The sequence below is a fragment of the Rana temporaria genome, chromosome 4, assembly GCF_905171775.1.
Source record: "Rana temporaria chromosome 4, aRanTem1.1, whole genome shotgun sequence".
NCBI classification, from domain to species: Eukaryota; Metazoa; Chordata; class Amphibia; order Anura; family Ranidae; genus Rana; species Rana temporaria.
This window is the reverse complement of record NC_053492.1, coordinates 315,460,819-315,478,535: the sequence shown is the minus strand read 5'-3', so window position 1 is coordinate 315,478,535 and position 17,717 is coordinate 315,460,819. Positions and strand designations below refer to the sequence as shown.

The 17,717-nt window shown below is 41.5% G+C and overlaps 1 protein-coding gene across 12 annotated transcripts in view; it reads right to left on the bottom strand.

Annotated features, from left to right (window-relative positions):
- Positions 1–17,717, bottom strand: part of QKI (QKI, KH domain containing RNA binding) — a 224,014-nt gene that overhangs the window by 67,057 nt on the left and 139,240 nt on the right. For all 12 annotated transcript variants that reach the window (XM_040350617.1, XM_040350618.1, XM_040350623.1 and 9 more), the window contains one exon: positions 3,868–4,011. In XM_040350617.1, coding sequence (XP_040206551.1) covers positions 3,868–4,011 — 144 coding nt within the window. The remainder of the gene's footprint in view (positions 1–3,867; positions 4,012–17,717) is intronic.

The following is a 17,717-nucleotide window of genomic DNA, read 5'->3' as shown; positions in this document are numbered from 1 at the left end:
AAGAGAAGATAGAATTTTAAGAGAGTACATTTTCCAAGACTGAGGGCTGCTCTCCAAGACTTGGGCGCCTTTCACAGGCGAGTTTGTGTTTGGCTGTCAGCTATATTCTATTGGCAAGTGCTGTTTGCACACAGTGTGAGAACAGCTGCAGATGTCACTCTGTAGAAATCAATGGCTGACTCCTATAAGCGCTTCCATGGGAATACTGACCCTGTATGGAGTTCTGTCCACACACAAGCTGGCTGCAGGTAATCAGCCAGTATGAATGCGAACAGTGGGATTCTCCTCTTTCAGAAAGCACTGATCAGGGCCTGCAGCCACTGATCAGCAACAGCCCCCGATAAGCAATGGTCTCTATATTCCTGTTCCAGTGACAACCCAAAATGTGTCTCTTTTACTTTCTGTGATATTGGGGGGAAAAAGTCAAAAAGAAGAGGTAAATTTCTCTCAATGGGAACACACACCAAAAATAAAACCTGACAGATGTTCTATTTCCTCTCCACTGGGAAAAAATAAATAAAAATCTGCTTTTAAATATACTTTAACTGTGGGAGGGTAGGTGTGTGTGTATACATGAAAACGCCTAAGAGTGCCTACTATGCAGCCAGCACATTATTTGTATAATATTCAATTTGCAGAGATTGGCTTTAAATCATTACAGAGAACTGATTTAACTCTTTGTTGAATTTAGAAAGATGAACAAATAAAAATACAATTATAAATAAAAATATGGAGCCATGCTCTGCAAATAGTTGACTACATTTTTGCAGAGGCATTGAAAGCATTATGCCATTATACTTGATAGTTTTGTAGCCTAAATCTCTTCAAAGGCGACTTTCAGCCTCACAAAGAAGAAGCTCAATCTCGTTGTGTTGATGCATTAATCTGTAGAAGTGTGAGCTCTAATTTCACATTTCTGCTATCGGAGAACCACCACAGTGTCATGTCTATATTGCTGGGATAGAAAAAGAAATTGCCTTTCTTTCTCACACACTGGAAAAGAAAAGCTGAAAAGAAAAAACAATTTAGCAGATGTCACCGTCTTCGGCTTACGGACAAAGTATAGTATTAGAAGCTGTGAGATTGAATATATGTCTCAATGAAAATGTGTGTCATTTGAAACGTCTAAATACTTTATCCATAGAGTTGGATAATGTTTTACTCCTACTTGTTATTACGGTTTTAAAGTTAGAGGTCTCACAAATGCCTCTTTACAGCAAACATGAATACATTTATACAAAAAAATGTCCAGAGCAACCGGTTTAGAGAACCGATCGTGTTAGGCTTTACAATCAAATACTACAAGATTTTGATATCATAAAAGTTTCATCAGCCTCAGAACAGGCATAGCAGCATGACCTTCCAATAGGGACATCTGTTACACTACCAACTGTCAATCATATCCGTTTGAGCCGAGTGAAGAATTTCCCCACACTCTGAACTGTTGAGGTCTTCAAGACTGAAACCATGGGTTAGTACGGGCAAGTTATCGTGCAAGGATATGAACTGAGGGAAATTGCAACAGCTTTCCTTACAGTAAAATTCTAAATTTTGTGTTCTTGGGTTTAGATGTTCTTAAGGGCACTTTCACACAGAGGAGTTGGGGACGTCATCGGTAAAGCGCCACTATTTTTAGTTGCGCTTTACCGTCGTTTTAGCTGTGCTTTTCGGCTGCTAGCGGGGTGCTTTTAACCCTGCTGGCGGCCGATGAAGGGGTTAGTAGCGCCAGTGTAGTGTTGCTGCCGAAGTGCTTTGCAGGCAGTTCCGTGGTGCTGCCCATTGATTTCAATGGGCAAGGGCACTTTAGGAGCAGTGTATACACCGCTCCTAAAGCGCCCCAAAGATGCTGCTTGCAGGACTTTTTTTCTTCTTTTTCTTTAACGTCCCACAAGTGCACCACTCCATTGTGAAAGCACTCAGGCTTTCAAACTGGAGTGACAGGAGAGGCTCTTCACAGGTGCTTTGCAGGCGCTATTTTTAGCGCTAAAACGCCTGTAAAACGCCTCTGTGTGAAAGTAGCCTTAAGGTATATTAGGAAATACCTTCACCACAGCAAACAAAACTTCAGGAAAGATCAATTATTCTGTCTATAAAGAACAAACTGACTATTTGTTAAGACTCCAAAACTGCCTTCTTTTCACTTGAGTGCTCCTAACTGCAATGTTAATTCACAAAAGTCGCAAGCACGTCACATGACTTTGGAGCTGTAGCAGTTTGAACTGAGCCAAAAAGAAAACACCAAAAGGGTAGGCTCACACTGCAATACGGCATGTGTGTTGACATTCACCTATATTTTGCACTGAGGTAAATTAGCATATTCACAGCTATGAGTTTTTTACTTGTGCTGTGATGCTAAAAAAAAGATCCCCTAAGACACATAACTTTTGGCAATGTGATGCATAGTGCCCGTCAGTTTAAATTTGTCATTCTGCACCAACAGTGTGGAGGGACACGACTGAGAGCAAGGCTTTTTGTCTCATCCAGGCTTATGGTATGAACAAGCTTTAATTTTTATTTTATTTTATAGTCATACATTTTTACTTTAAAGCAGCAGCTATAATACATAGCTCACTGAAACACTAGAAAGTGTTATAACCCAGCTGTAATAAACACATGCTTAATACTCCTATCCTTCTTATTAATAATTAAACACAAATGAAAAAGCAGTAGTTGGGAGAGGAAAAAACAAAAATCAAAGAAAAAGCACAAAAGTCTTAGGAACCCCACTTAAATCATAGTGCCAAGTGTACAGTTTTAGAAGACAGAACTGCTTACATAAACATTACACAGAATTGGTTGATAGGCCTGGGGCCCATGAGACATTTTACACCACACTGTAGGAAAAATATCACCTGAAGCTCCTGTTAGCTGATATATATCCACTGAGCCTGAACATGCTGCTTTAAAAATGTAGCATTACTTTAACGGCTTGCTTTAGGCCCATTGGAATTTCTACACTATCCTTCACACTGCCGTTTAAAGGGTCTTTGGCTTGCAAAAAGCTGCAGGTGAGTACATGCTCGCATAGACAGATACTGAAATGACAATCAATAAAACCTGACTTGAAAGTTTGTGTAGTTACTAAACACCCAACATGACCTTGGCATTTCAGTAGAACTGGAAGATTACATTTGGCTTTTTTGTAGTGGGATCAACAGAAGAAATGTGGACCAGGTTACGTGGGACATAAGTATGGCTCTGATCAAATATAAAATTAAGCCAACAGTGCACATTATGTATATTGACAGACAACCACATTAGTAGGTTATCGGTATGAAGTAGTTGCTTTGCAAACTTGGGACCACCATGTACATTTTAAATATGAAAATGAAAGCAATTTTTAACAAATTACAGTTTGCAAAATAAACTCATTCTTCCAGAATATTGATTATTGTTTCTATAATTAAGTGTTCAAGAGAGTTCAAGGCACTTAAACATTTACGTAAACATTGTTTGGTCATCAAGCAACTTTTTTTTTTTATATATAAAACATCCTGCGGTAGTGGATGTAGGCCATCGGTCCCATGCAATCGGTTTACCAGTTCCACACACCTCTGAGGATAAAAAGGTCCTGGAGTATGGCTCAAGACTCGCATCAAGCACAAGACACAGAAAGGTATGGCTCGAGAAAATAAATGACAGCTTTCTTCACAAGGCCTCCATTTTTTGTCATGCACAAAAAACACACAACAATGGGTGTCCAACGACTTCACCAGATTTAGGTAAACCACTCTCATCTTCTCTACTATTATCTAAAGGAAACAGAATCTTCCAAATACTATTATAAGGGGCTCTCCCCATTTTCTTGTGTCTTTTCTCTTGTCTTAGTGCTTCATTTAGTTGCTATGCATTTATAAATGTACTTACTGCTGGAACCAGTAACTTTTTCACTTCTTCCACCGCTCTTCTTAACTTAAGTTCTGCTCTATTCTGGGAATCTTCCACTGTTATTAGTACGTGCAAGTCTTCATTCAGGTGCTCCCAGTTTGGCTTTCCTCTATTCTGTTCCTCCTAAAAGAAAGTGGAAATAATTATATGGGTTTGAAAAATACATGTCTATTCAAAGCGAAGGCTGTCAAAACACATTTTACCATGCTCATATGACAACTGAACAAATTTGACGACTAGGTCCCAGTGCTACTCAGCCACACAGTCTAGGGGTGGCTGCTGGGAGAAACAAGTAAACAGCAGCCAGAGGAGATATCAAAGCCAAGGGTGAGCTCTCCCACTCTTGTAAGTGCAAAGTCAATTGGTGAGGAGGAAGGAGAACAGCAGGAAGGAGAAGGCACTCAGGTGTGGCCACGTGTAGGCAGATGAAACAGACACCGATAAGACAATAAGCCTTTAAAATAGAATTCCAGGCTTTACCTAACCTTAACCACTTAAGGACCAGCCCATGTACATATACGTCCACAATATGGCACGTACAGGCACATGGGCGTATAGGTACGTCCTCGCCTATTAGCGGGTGGGGGGTCCGATCGGGACCCCCCCCGCTACATGCGGAGGTCGGGTCCGCTCGGGGAGCGATCCGGGACCACGGCGCGGCTATTTGTTTATAGCCGCTCCGTCGCGATCGCTCCCCGGAGCTGAAGAACGAGGAGAGCCGTGTGTAAACACGGCTTCCCCGTCCTTCACTATGGCGGCGCATCGATCGCGTCATTCCCTTTATAGGGAAGACACGATCGATGACGTCATTCCTACAGCCACACCCCCAAACAGTTGTAAACACATACTAGGTGCACCCTAACTCCTACAGCGCCACCTGTGGTTAACTCCCAAACTGCAACTGTCATTTTCACAATAAAGAATGCAATTTAAATGCATTTTTTGCTGTGAAAATGACAATGGTCCCAAAAATGTGTCAAAATTGTCCGAAGTGTCCGCCATAATGTCGCAGTCACGAAAAAAATTGCTGATCGCCGCCATTAGTAGTAAAAAAAAATAAAAAAATAAAAATGCAATAAAACTATCCCCTATTTTGTAAACACTATAAATTTTGCGCAAACCAATCGATAAACGCTTATTGCGATTTTTTTTACTAAAAATAGGTAGAAGAATACGTATCGGCCTAAACTGAGGAAAAAAAATGTTTTTATATATGTTTTTGGGGGATATTTATTACAGCAAAAAGTAAAAAATATTGCTTTTTTTTCAAAATTGTCGCTCTATTTTTGTTTATAGCGCAAAAACTAAAAACCGCAGATGTGATCAAATACCACCAAAAGAAAGCTCTATTTGTGGGGAAAAAAGGACGCCAATTTTGTTTGGGAGCCACGTCGCACGACCGCGCAATTGTCTGTTAAAGCGACGCAGTCCCGAACTGTAAAAACACCTTGGGTCTTTAGGCTGCATATTGGTCCGGGGCTTAAGTGGTTAAAAATGTACCTTCCCCCTGCTAACACATATTCTACCCGAGTAAGAAAGACCTATCTGTATACTTAAGTAGCACACACATTTTATTTATAATATATGTGTGTGTATATATATATATATATATATATATATATATATATATATATATATATATATAGATAGATACACACACACACACACGGTCAATTTCCCCATCCACACGTTCAACGTGGATGGAGAATTCTCCCCACTGAGTTATTCTATTCTGACAGTGGGGAGACTTCCCTTCCATCAGAATATACTGATCAGCACTGCTGACTATAGTCAGCGGTACTGACTGAGCGTTAAAAATCTAACAGGGCGGTTGTACAGAAGTAGATCTTGCCCAGAAATTTACAGAAATACAGACTGTTCAGTATGGAATTTCGATCCATTTCGATCCAATAGGCTTTACCTATTTTCAGGACGCTCCTGTCCTGTCAAGTGATCCAGCTCTCCTATGTCAGCCATCGTGACTTCAGGGGAGACTGAGTGTTGACAACAGATGGGGCATAGTAAATCTATGGGTAACATCAACTCTAGGTTTTATGAGCTGTTATCAAATCACTCTTTCCCCTGCAGTTGTGCTCGCTGACACAGGGGAGATGTGAAAGCAGCGGCCTGAAAATAGGCAAGTATACAGATCTTTTTTTAAAGCGGAGGTTCACCCTAAAAACATGTAAGAACATTACATTCTGCATACTTCCAACATTTACAGTATGCTGTTTGTTTTTTGCTGTACATACCGTATTATTGCTATTTTCCACCCGGCTTCCGGGTGCTCACTCCCGCGGGAGTAAGCGTTCCTATGCAGAGGCGCAGTGTCATGTGGGACTTCGCCCAGATGATTGACGTCTTGAGAAAAACTTCCCCCCGGCGGATAAGGCGCGTCACGAGTTTCCGAAAGTAGCCGAACTGTGAGTCGGCCTGCGAGTCTGCTCTATACGGCGCCTGCGCAGTCAGCTCTACACGGCTCCTAGTCGGTGCGCAGGAGCCGTATAGCGCCGTATAGAGCCGACTCGCAGTTTGGCTACTTTTGGAAACTCGTGACGTGTCTTATTTACCGGGGGGAAGTTTTTCTCAAGACGTCAATCATCTGGGCGAAGTCCCACATGACAGTGCGCCTCTGCATAGGAACGCCTACTCCCGCGGGAGTGAGCACCCGGAAGCCAGGTGGAAAATAGCAATAATACGGTATGTACAGCAAAAAAAAAACACACAACAGCATACTGTAAATGTTGGAAGTATGCAGAATGTAATGTTATATACATGTTTTTAGGGTGAACCTCCGCTTTAAGCTGGCCATAGATGGCTTAAATCTCAGCTGGTTCAGCAGGGACTAGCGGAGATCCAAACCATCTATGGGCAGACAAGTCAATCCAATCAATCAGCTTGAGCACGTCGAATTTTCGGCATGCGATTATTGCCAGGGGCTATAGCCACTAGCAATAATCATTGTGTTCTCCTGGCAGGGATAGATCACTTCAAAATGTTCAATTCTCAGTTCTTACATCAGGTTTCTTTAATGTGGTCTTAAACCCAAAACCAAAATATAATATATTACAGTTCATCAACTCTTATATGTAATGGCTGCATTAGTTTTATTTTATTTTTTTAGTCCCCCGCCCACCATTTGTTTTTCAGAACTTCTCTTAGAAAACACATATGTAATAACATCTGTAATGTTTTCAGTCATGTTAATAAAGCCTTATTTAAAAAAAAAAAAAAAAAAAAAAAAACACAATTAAAGCAGTATTTGTGAAGAACTGAAGTGTGACATATTCACACTTCAGGTCTTCCAGGAAGACAACTCTCTTGTAAGTTCATATGTAAAATCTAACTATTATTATAGTAATATGTTTTATACAAGCAGATTTTAGAAGGAAAAACTGCTGCATTTGGAAACTCAATTTAAAAAAAAAAAAGGTGTTTATGCTTTAGCATTCCCAGTACTTTCATGGAGTTCAAAAAACTTAATGCACATAAAAGTCAGGGCTGGATTTCAGTAATGTGCCCCCTAGGGGATACTAGTAACATCTAATAAGAAAAAAATTAGTAAAAAGATTAGAGACGGCATAGGCTGCCTAGCCTGTAGAATGATCTCATTTAAAAGGCCAATAATGGCCTTATCGCAAATCCAGGCCTGATAAACGTTATCTGTAGTGTGTAGAAGTACTGAAAGGCTGAAGTCACTGTGTGGTCCTGCCACATAGAAAATGTAAAATGCACATTTTTTGCTACGTTACAGAACCATCAAAAAAGCACTACACAATTTTCTATAAAGGCAGATCAGAAAGCACAAGTCAGAAACCACTCATGTGTAACATGTATTACCATTTTTATATATCGTATGCAATTTTTTTGTCAATCCTAAATATATTTCTAAAAACATTGTTTCAGAGCAATGCATAAAAATATAAAATATATATCAATCAACTTATGTAAACTTTTTTACGTTATGGTATAAAATGATAGCGGATACCTGAGAATGACCTTGTACTTTTGATGCTCAAACCCCCCCAAGACATCCCTGGAAGTTTCTGTCCGTTGACGCTTCATCTGAGCATTTTTAGATTGAAAGTTTCAAACAAAAGGCTTTACGCTCAGAAGACGATTCCAGGTAAATTCCCAGCATAATTCAATGACAGAAGCAAAATACAATTATCACTTGCAGGTAATTCTTGGTGCAAGTGGGAATATTGTTGAATTATTAACCTAATTAATGTGAGTTAAGTAGGGAGCAAAGCGCTCTAATTGACTTCCAGTGCAATGTGTCCAGCACAAGGGACCATAAATCATGGAGGAGGAAACAAAATTGAAATGTGGTTTATTTATTGCTTATCAAGGTGCATTTAGAGCAGAAAAACCTATGTTCATAGATGTGTTTTACACTGCTTTCATTAATGTCTCAAGGATTTCTTACACTAGTCAATACAGCATATGTTTGTCCCGTTTCCATTTATATGCATAGAAACATGACCTGTAAAATATACCTTGTGATGTTAGGTATTACAACCCAATTTGAAAAGTTGTCTGCTTTGTGACTGCTTAAAGTGGTTCTAAAGGCACAAGGTTTTCTTTTAACTTAAAGCGGTAGTTCACCCTCCTTTCCATCATTAGACCATTAAATTCGGCATCGTAGCGCGAGCTACGGTATGCCGGTCTTAAATTTTTAATCCCCGTACTCACTGTGCTATTGTTGATTGAAGAATCCGACTCCCGCGGGGAATGGGCGTGCCTATGGAGAGGGAGGATGATTGACGGCCGGCTCTGGCACGTCACGCTCCCCGAAGACAGCCGGAGTAGGTCTCGGCTATTCACGACGCCTGCGCACAGGCTATGCGCAGGCGCCGTGAATAGCCAAGCCTATTTCGGCTATTTCCGGAGAAGCGTGACGTGCCAGGGCCGGCCGTCAATCACCTTCTCTCACCATAGGAACGCCCATTCCCCGGATTCTTCAATCAGCGATACCACAGTGAGTACGGGCATAAAAAATGTAAGACCGGCATACCGTAGCTCGCGCTACGATGCCGAATTTAATTGTCTAATAAAAAAAAACTTTTTTTTTTTTTTTTAACAGGGCGAACCCCCGCTTTAATGTATTGTATGCATTAAGCTAAAAAACTTAATGCATGCAGCAGCAGCCCCCCTAATTACTTACCCGATTCCCATCTTGAGCCAACGATGTAGCACAAGAGCCTTAGCTATCCGGGGGGCTCTCCGTATTCATTGGCTAAGACAGCAGCGGGCGCCATTGGGTCCCTCTGATGTCAAAGTCAGTGAGCCAATGAGGAGAGAGAGGAGGTGGGGCATAGACATGCTCCTGTCAATGGACACACTGAGCAAAAGCTCGGATTGGGTGCCCCAAAGCAAGCTGCTTGTTGTGGTGGCAAACCGCAGGAGGGGCCAGGAGCACCGGCGAGGAACCCAAGAAGGAGTAGGATCTGGGCTGCTCTGTGCAAAACCACTGCACACAGCAGGTACATAGAACTGGTTTGGTATTTTTAAACACAAACAAGACTTTAATATCACTTTAAGGTGGTCATTATATCCAATCATACATTACTTTGAGTAAGCGATTGCATATTATACATACTTACAGTATAGAAAGCCAATCTAGGCTTCCCAACCAACATGTACCAGAACACACACACACACTATATATATATATATATATATATATATATATATATATATATATATATATATATATATATATATATATATAATCTCATTTTGGGCTAAAAGTATAAGTCAATGGCTTGCATGGAAGACATGTTTCAAATGACACACTAATTATCTGTTTGAACAGCAGCAGCATTTCTATAATACTCAGCGCCAGAGCACACTGATTGTCCAAACCCCTGCTGATACACAGTTTTAATTGTGCATTTATAGCCAGGGAAATTAGCAAAGACTTTTGCTCCTACTGTGCTTCTAATAGCAAGAGTTCACACAGAGGAAGCTGTGTAGCAAAGAATGCCCAAGAAAGAAAATAAAGGACAAGTTTGCAAACACATTATATAGCCGCTGTGGTGTAATTTATTGACCAGGTGGGCAAGAACCAAACAACTAAGATGAAAAAAAAAAAAGCTGTAAAACTATTCTGTATCATATATAAAAATATGTGCATATTTATATCATAGTATTTTTACAAATGGGTAGACTAAAAGTGCTATATGTACGGTATATACACAGTACACATATGACATATAAAGTCTTGCACCTGTGCTAAAACCCCTTAAAGCCCTGGTTCACACTGGGTACGATTTGGAACGATTTGAGATGCGATTTGACATGTCAAATCGCATCTCAAATCGGCGGCAATTGTCGGCAATGGCACTGTCCTAATCAGTGCGACGCCGCATCTGCGATTTCAAAAAGTAGTTCCTGTACTACTTTTTCGCGAAATCGCGGTAAAATTGCGCATTTTACCGCGATTTTGAATTCGCAGCAGTGTGAACCTAGGCAAAGTGTAACTCCTGGCAAGCAGTCTCATGCAGCGTTGAATTATATATGTATATTTTTTGGCATTTTGTATTTCTATACAAAATATTTTACACACACCTGCCACATTGGAAAGAGAAAGATCTTTCTATTATTTCCGGGTTTAACTTTACTGTTTTCAAAGTAATTGCACTGAGCTGCGGTGGCTTAACGCGATTGGCACTGCGCTGACAAGCCGTTCACCTCTGCAGCCAGGGGTTCGGATCCCGGTCTCGGCTATATGTGAATTGAGTTTGGTGGTCTCAGCCCGGCTCCCGGTGGGTGTGCTATGCGAGGTAAGCCTGCGCTTAAGTACGCCCACCCCCTCCCACAAAAACCACCACCACTTACACACGCACTCAAAATTGGGTTAACATGCACGCACTTTGACCATGCGGTCTCTAAAAAGAGAGGCAAAGGACTAACGGGGCTGGTTGAGCGGGCACAATCCTCTCACTCCCTTATAGGGAGTCCCTCTGCCCCGTTGGGCTTCAAAGCGGAGCAGGTAGGGCGGGCTGTGTGGGAGGACCCCCTCACACACCCGCCATTGCCACCCGGGGCATGGAGAAAGGTGGCAGATTGCCTCTGGGGGAGGCCTGCCTACTCCCAACTCCTGCAGTCCGGCTCCTCTCTCGAGTACACGCACAAAATACACTTTAAAGGAAAAAAAAAAAAAGAAAAAAAAATAATAATAATTGCACTGCTAAAACAAGACATTACATGACTAAACAGATCCCCTGCCCAATGAACAAGCTGGAAGAGGAGAGCTGACACAGCAAGACCCCATTCACACCTAAGATTACGGCCATCCTCAGTCCTGCAGCTTGAATCACAAGTCTGAAAACAGCTGCACAGTACAAAATCAATGACAGGCACATGTATGTGCACATCCAGCGGTTGCCTGTAGCTAGGGACAGATGATGGGTGTGAATGGAGCTAGGTACTAGGAAATGTGTGTCTGCCTAGATTTCCAGCATTACAGCGAGTTACTAAAGCATATGCACAGTAATGTAAATGTAAAGTTGACAGTATTCCACCAACATTGCATTTTCATTAAAATACCAAACAATAGCTACACAAGCCATTCTGCACAGTAACAGTTATAACATTATGAAGCTTCTGTAATTTTCCAGAACTATATGAAAACTTCTATGCAATATGGAAACCTGGAGGTGTTCTGTACATTGCTGATAAATAGAATACCTCCAGAGATGTTTCTGTGATTGCCACACCAATATTTTTAGACATTTGCATAAAGATACAAGTAAAAATGTAGGCAATAAGAATTTTATTTTTGGAAGTCCTGAATGTTGCATTTGAATTGGCTCCTATACCTGCAAGTAAAAGGTCCCTGAACCTTTCCCCAAAACACACCTGCAGGGAAGCCACATAGAAACGCATAGTGCTGTGGCACAATGACACAATGTGGTTTCATGCACCTGAAAACACCCACCAGAATTAATGGTGCACCCCACGCTTCTGCTAAAGAGCAGCACATTTTGGGTGCGGGAACACATGCATATTACATGTACTCCCACACCCGGAATAGTGTGAGCCTAGACCAAGACCCTCATGCACATGGCAAAGGTTTCTGGATGCAGAAAGAATCCAGAGCTAGTGTTCGAACCCAACCACACAGCTAGATATTCACTGTGGTCAGGGACACTGGTGGACAGCTATATCTGCCTCCAGCCCATCATTACGTTACACAGGAGGTGCAGCTGCAACGGTTCACATGCCACACCTTGCTTTTTTTCTGCCATGTGTATGAGGCCTAATATTTACACATAGACCATCATACAGGCATCAGTCTGGAAAGGACATGGTGAGACAAAAAGCTTTTTAGGAATAAAAAAAAAATGTTAAAAATCCTTGCAACAAAAGGGAAGCTACCCCTTTAAAACTAGGTTCACACTGCTGCAAGAGGATTGATCCAACTTTCAGTGCAATTATGTATTTGGAATCACACCAAAGTAGTAAAGAAGCCTTTTTCAAAATCGCACAATGCTGCGTTGCATAGATGGGAATAGACACCATTGAAAGAAACATGATTGCACTGGTGTGAACCAGGCCTAAAACCAAATCCAACAGTGATCATACAAAGGTTTAATTGATTAAAATAAAAGAAAAGGTCCAAAATTTGCTCTTAATAAAAATCACAGGATTATAAAGAAAGTGGATAGCAACTGAGCTTTTTGAAAGTACTTTACAAAATGCAGTAGATAAACATTATAGCAATTTAAATCCAATCCCATTAAATTGGTTTGTAGCCAACATTTTCAACTACCAACACCTGGCAATTCAAATGGTAAATTGAGAAATGAAATGGGTCATGCAACCTTTCAAATTTCTACATGCAGTGTCATGTGATCATATCAAAGTGGAAGGAAAGGCTTAAAGGAGAAATATGTTCAAAGCCTTTTTGGGCGTTTAGCCCCCCCCCCGCCGACAGTGGGGGGCTAAAGCCCAGAGGCCTGGACTGGCACCTGGCTCTCAGCAATCCGACAGACAGCAGCTTTCTTGTCAGAGTCCTGGGAGTATATCGATAGCTGTGCTTCCAGAGCTTTGTACTGTGGCATGCTCATCGCACTTAGGCCTCTTTCACACGGAGCGGATCCGTAATTGATCCGATCCGTGTGTGTCCGTTGGCTCAGCGGGGATCCCCGCTGAGCTGTCGGCGGACAGGGCGGTCCCCGCACACAGTGCAGAGACCGCCCTGTCTCTCCCCTATGGGGAATCGGATGAATACAGACCGTGTGTCCGTATTCATCCGATCCGTTCCGCCGGACGGAAGAAAAAAATGGTTGCGGACGTTAGCGGATGCATCATCCGCTAACGTCTGCAATTCCATAGGGAACCATTACAAGTCCGTAAACGGACTTGTAATAAACGGACCGTTCGTCCGTACGTCTGAAAGGGGCCTTGGCTCATAGTATGACGGCACAGAGGCCGAGTTAAGCTTTAATATTATGGGGAATACAACAGACCGATGAACAAAGGTGACTCAAACTTTTTTTCTTTTTTTTTTACAACCAATACCCTTTTTTTTTAGGGGACTGATCATTACATATTTTTAGTCCTGAATATTGTAAAGGAAGAAAGGCATGAGAAGATAGGCTTGTTTCCTTTACAGAAAGTCTATAGAAATAAATATTTTCATTGTTATTCAACATGCTATACTGCAAGTTACCTAGAAAGATTGATGCTTTATTAAAATGTTATCCATTTTATTTTAATCTTTATAGTGTACAGCCCTGGCCTAAGGATTCATATGCATCCGTCAAAAACTAAAGTCATTACTCAAGAGGAAAATAAAAAAAAGCCACTACTGGAAAGTCCACCCCCCCCCCCCATCCAGTGGTTTAGAATAATAAAAATAATTATACTATGCATGCACCTGTGCATTTCTGTTCTTAGCATTATTCAGAGAAGCAGCCAAGAGGCCCATGATAACTCTGGAGGAGCTGCAAAGATCCACAGCTCAGGTGGGAGAATCTGTCCACAGGACAACAATTAGTAGTGAACTCTACAATTCTGGCCTTTATGGAAAAGTGACAAGAAGAAGCCATAAGAAGTCCCATTGGCAGTTTGCGAGAAGCCATGTGGAGGACACAACAAACATATGGAGGAAGATGCTCTGGTCAGATGAGACCAAAAATGAAACTTTTTGGTGTAAATGCAAAATGCTATGAGTGGTAGAAAACGAACGTTGCACATCACCCTGAGCATAACATGATGCTGCTGCCATGTTTCACGGTGGGGATGCTTTTCTTCAGCAGGGACAGAGAAGCTGGTCAGAGTTGATGGAAAGATTGATGGAGTCAATTGATAAAACCAGCAAAATGGCCAAATTTGGAGCAGAGGCTTAAAACTTGGATTATGGAGCAGTGCCAGAGTGGCTTATGCGTGTCAACCAAGCTCATTCAATGTCAAGCAAGAATGTTTGCAAGCAAAATGAAAATTGTTGATTTTACAGGAAGTTAGCTCAGAAAATGCCACCAGTTTATGAGGATAAAATCCAACAGTTTCGCTCCTATGTCCTACAACTTCAGAAAAAATATGATTTTGAACCAAGTCAGATTGCATGGATGAGGTGCGTCTCAATTTTGGATGTGCCTTCCAACAGAACGGTTAATGTGAAAGGAATCAAAACGGTGGCAATCAAAACAAGTGGCCATGAAAAGACACTATACTGCTGTGCTTTCATGCTGTGTACATGGTACTAAACTGCCTCCTATGCTTATTTTTAAGAAGAGAACCTACCCTAAAGAGACCATACCACCTGGCATTATTGTGCAAGTTTAAGAGATGGATGAATGAAGACATTAGGGCCAATTAGTTTGCAAAGGTTTGGAGGAAGCCAACTCTGCTGGTCTTTGATCAATTCCAAGTACATGTAACAGAAAAAAAAACCTAAAAGGTTTGCATCAGATTTGCAAACACACCTAGCAGTTATTCCTGGTGAACTTGCAGGTCAGCTACAGCCACTAGATGTTCCAATCACCAAGCCATTTAAAGTCCTGACAAGAGAATGGAGTAGATGGATGCAAAAAGCAGGTGATAACTTGACACAGGAAGGAAGAGTGGAAAAACAAAAAGAAACACCATTACCGAGGTCTGCAATTGGGTCCGAAACTCATGGTATGGCGTCAAACAAGAGGCGATTGTGAAATCCTTCAAGAAATGTGGAATCAGCAATGCCATGGACTGAACTGAGGATGATCTCAGATATATAGACAGTGACTCAGAAGACAGCAGTGATGCAAAAGAAGTTGAAGGAATTCTGTCTGGAACTAGGGATAAAGAAGAGAACATTGACGCAACAGAGTCCGAATAAAGTGATATGTTGCATAATCTACTGGTATGTAAATGTTACCTGCAATAATTACTAAACAAACGTTTTATAGACGGAAAAATACAGTATTCATATGTTAGAATGGCCCAGTCAAAGTCCAGACTTAAATCCATTTGAGGATCTGTGGCAAAACTTGAAAATTGCTGTTCAAAGACACTCTCCATCCAATCAGAGCTTGAGATATTTTGCAAAGAATGAGCAAAAATTTCACTCTAGATGTGCAAAGCTGGTAGAGACATACCCAAAAAAGACTTGCAGCTGTAATTGCAGCGAAAGGTGGTTCTACAAAGTATTGACTGGGGGGGCTGATTACAAATGCATGCCACACTTTTCACATATTTGTAAAATTATGTGCCACTTTGTGTTGGTCTATCACATGTGTCAGACACAAGGCCCATGGGCCAAATCCGGCCCTCCAGGCCATTTCACGTGGCCCTCGCACACAGGGGTAGGGGTGGAAGATGTGAATAGCCTGTGAAAGAGCGGATTCCTGCACACTATGCATAGAAAAACACTAAACCCTGCACTCTGTACATAGCGCACTACTGCACACCACAACACACTTCTGGTATTTATTGCCCATTTAAGATCCTCCCACTGTCCAGTGCAATTTGGCCACACCCATCATTTGATGCAGAACGGTTAGGGTGCGATTGCGTTCCTGCACCTATTCTCTGAGAGAAAAAAAAAGCCCTAAATGAATTCATGTGGTCTTACCAGCCCTTTGTGGACGCCCATAATGAAATCGAGTTTGACACCTCTGGTCCATCAATAAGTACCATGACAAAATATGTAAAATTTCAAGGAGTATGAATACTTTTCCAAGGCACTGTACCTTCACTTCCTGTCCCATAACCAAAACAGGAAGAGGAAATCCCGATGTGTAACCAGGCTCACCAGAACACATGTCCCCATTGTAAAATTTACCCTCTATTAGTGTTCTGATGGCAACACAAAAAATAGTATTTCCAGTTACTTTCACTTTCTAAGAGAACGGTAAACAGGACAAAAAAAGGGGATGAATCGGGCCACAGACAGTAATAAAAAGTGACAAAAAAGGTCTAATCCCACTCTTCTCTATCCAAAACTAAAAAAAGAAAGTTTTGGCTTTAGTTACACTTTAAAAGTCTAGACACATCAGTGGGGAGGTCAGTACACCACCATACCACAAAAGTAGTCCGTGCACTTTTTGATGTTAATGCTGTATTGAGCTCCCTTTGTGCGTTTTAAATCTTTGTTAAACAGACCAGTGGATTCTGCACTTAAGGGAAGAAAACACACACACACGTATTTACATTAAGCAAATACTATAGTCTCCCTTTAGCCTAGGATAGACATTACACTGTTTATCATGAAGGACAAAAAAAAAAATGTTCTGTACAATGTTTTTTAGGGGCATTCGGTCATTGCAAAAAGTTTGTGTTGTGCATAATTAGGGTTGCACCGATACCAGTATCTCGTACAAATGCTCCGATGCCTAATCCTTTACCTGGGCGGTCAGGGGATGATCAGTGTGGCTGTGGGGGCTGTTACAAGCACCCATCTCCCTGTATAGATTTCAATAAAGCAGCCGACAGCCGATTTTCCTCCTTTCCCTTCCGCGGCTTGCAACTGCTTTATTGAAAGCTATACAGGGAGATCGGTGCTTGTAACTGCCCCCACCGCCGCATTGATTGTCCCAGACTGTTTTGTGTCGTCCTCCTAGCTCCTAAAGTCCCTTTTCATGTACTCCTCCCCCAGATCTGTCATGATGGAGAGCGGCGGAAGGAGCTGGAAAATCTGTTATTTACTGGCTCCTTCCTTTTCCGAATGTGCAGTCAATGATTACTGACTCTGTCCATTCATAACTTAGAATAGTAAACAGTTTACGATGCTTCAGTTTATAAATGAACATGAGCCTCTGTCGTTGTGCATTTATCTTTACTGCAGCGGAGGCTGCAGAGAAGGACTGGGGAATCTGTGCCCTCAGTCCCTTTCTCTGTCTCAAAGGGTAGATGTCATTGGTCTATTAAGACCCCTGATATCTCACCAAAGCCCCCTCCCCCACCCCCAACAGGGTTGATAAAAAAATAAAAAAAGGAAACCTTTCATAAAATATTTAAAAGAAAAATTATAAAAATAAAACCCCTACAGATCTTCTAAATCCTTAAGGTTTCTTGGCTAGTGCTTGGCAACTCAAAGTTTTGGCTCCCTCCATACATTTTCTATAGGATTAAGAATCCAAAACATACTGCTAAAGTAACAAAGGAGTGGCTCAAGAAGCAGCACATTAAGGTCATGGAGTGGCCTACTCAGTCCCCAGACCTTTATTCTTTAGAAAATTGATGGAGGGAGCTGAAACCGAGTTGCCAAGAGACAGCCAAGAAACATTAAGGATTTAGAAAAGATCTGTAAAGAGTGGACCAAAATACCTCCTGAGATGTGTGCCAACCTGGTCACCAACTACAAGAAACGTCTGACCTCTGTGCTTGCCAACAAGGAT